The 1,206-nt window shown below is 38.2% G+C and overlaps 1 protein-coding gene across 1 annotated transcript in view; it reads right to left on the reverse strand.

Annotated features, from left to right (window-relative positions):
• Nucleotides 1–6: 6 nt before the first annotated feature.
• LOC106881204 (calcineurin B homologous protein 1) overlaps nt 7–1,206 on the reverse strand; it is a 19,484-nt gene continuing 18,284 nt past the window's right edge. The window contains exon 7 of the mRNA XM_014931508.2: nt 7–811. Within this exon, the coding sequence (XP_014786994.1) occupies nt 758–811 (54 nt within the window). The 3' untranslated portion in view covers nt 7–757. The remainder of the gene's footprint in view (nt 812–1,206) is intronic.

Raw genomic sequence — 1,206 nt, forward strand, 5'->3', positions numbered from 1 at the left:
AAAAAAAAAAAAAAAAAAAAAAAAGTTGCTAATTTTGGCAGAAGGTGAGCTATTTTGTAGAGAGGAAGTTAATTAAATGGCACCAATACTGCTTCTTGCCTGTCTTACACTCTTTTGGGGTTGATGAAATAAAGTACCAAAGTTGACCCTGGCAGGATTTGAACCAATAACATAAAGAGCCATTAGAAAATAGTGCAAGGTTCAATCTCTCATGCAGACAATCATACTACTTAGAATGGTTGGACGTTAAGCGAGACATGTGAACAGTCCAAAAATCTGCCCTTGAAACAGGAAGACCACATGCTAAGGCTTGCAGTATTTTTATATCCGTACTGTGCAATATAGTAGTAACAGTAGTAGTAATAGTTGTAATTTCTTCCACAGGTGTAAGGCGAGAAATTTACAGGTGTGGATTGTAGTTAATGGAATTGAACTCAGTATATTATTGGTACTTATTGCCTCTCAGAGACAGAAAATGTCAAATAAACGAGCAAGAATTGAAATTAGAATAGCGGGATGAACCTGTTTGCCACTCTACCACACTAACAACAACAACAATGCTTTCTGACAGACACAAACCCTGAAGCTTATGGAGGGGAGGATTTGGTGACAATGATGCCTTACTTAAAAGACAGTCATGTGAATTGATGAAGTGATGTCTACTCTACAACACCCATCACCAGAAGCTGAACAATTAACTAAAACATAGACCAGAAGATGGCGCTGACAACAGTGAAAAGAGATTTCATGGCTTTGGTCAGTGCAGGAATCGGATACTCATCTTCTGTTCAACATCAACTAATTCCATCACCTGTGGAAGAAAGAGGAAAAAAGAAATAAATAATCTGGAGAGTAAGGATAGGGAAGGGGAACAGATAAACATGAGAGGGATGATAGTGGAGGGGGGATGTATGTACACACACACACACACACACACATACAAATCTTGTCCTGAAAATAATACAAAAATGGTTATAACTTTTTTATTCACTGACCACAGGTCATTCAACTTGCACACATTGGTAGAGAGTGACTCATCTTCTTATCATTCTTTATTGAAGGCAGATGAGGGTTCCAAGCAGAGGCAATGTTCTCAAAGGAGCACATGCTGTCCAACATCCAGGGAAGGCTGTAGAGATGACACCATTGACAAGAGTAATATGCATCAATGGATAAAAAGTTTAAAGAAGAAGAAAGCAGAATTGA

This window comes from Octopus bimaculoides, chromosome 11 (assembly GCF_001194135.2).
Source record: "Octopus bimaculoides isolate UCB-OBI-ISO-001 chromosome 11, ASM119413v2, whole genome shotgun sequence".
Taxonomy (NCBI): domain Eukaryota; kingdom Metazoa; phylum Mollusca; class Cephalopoda; order Octopoda; family Octopodidae; genus Octopus; species Octopus bimaculoides.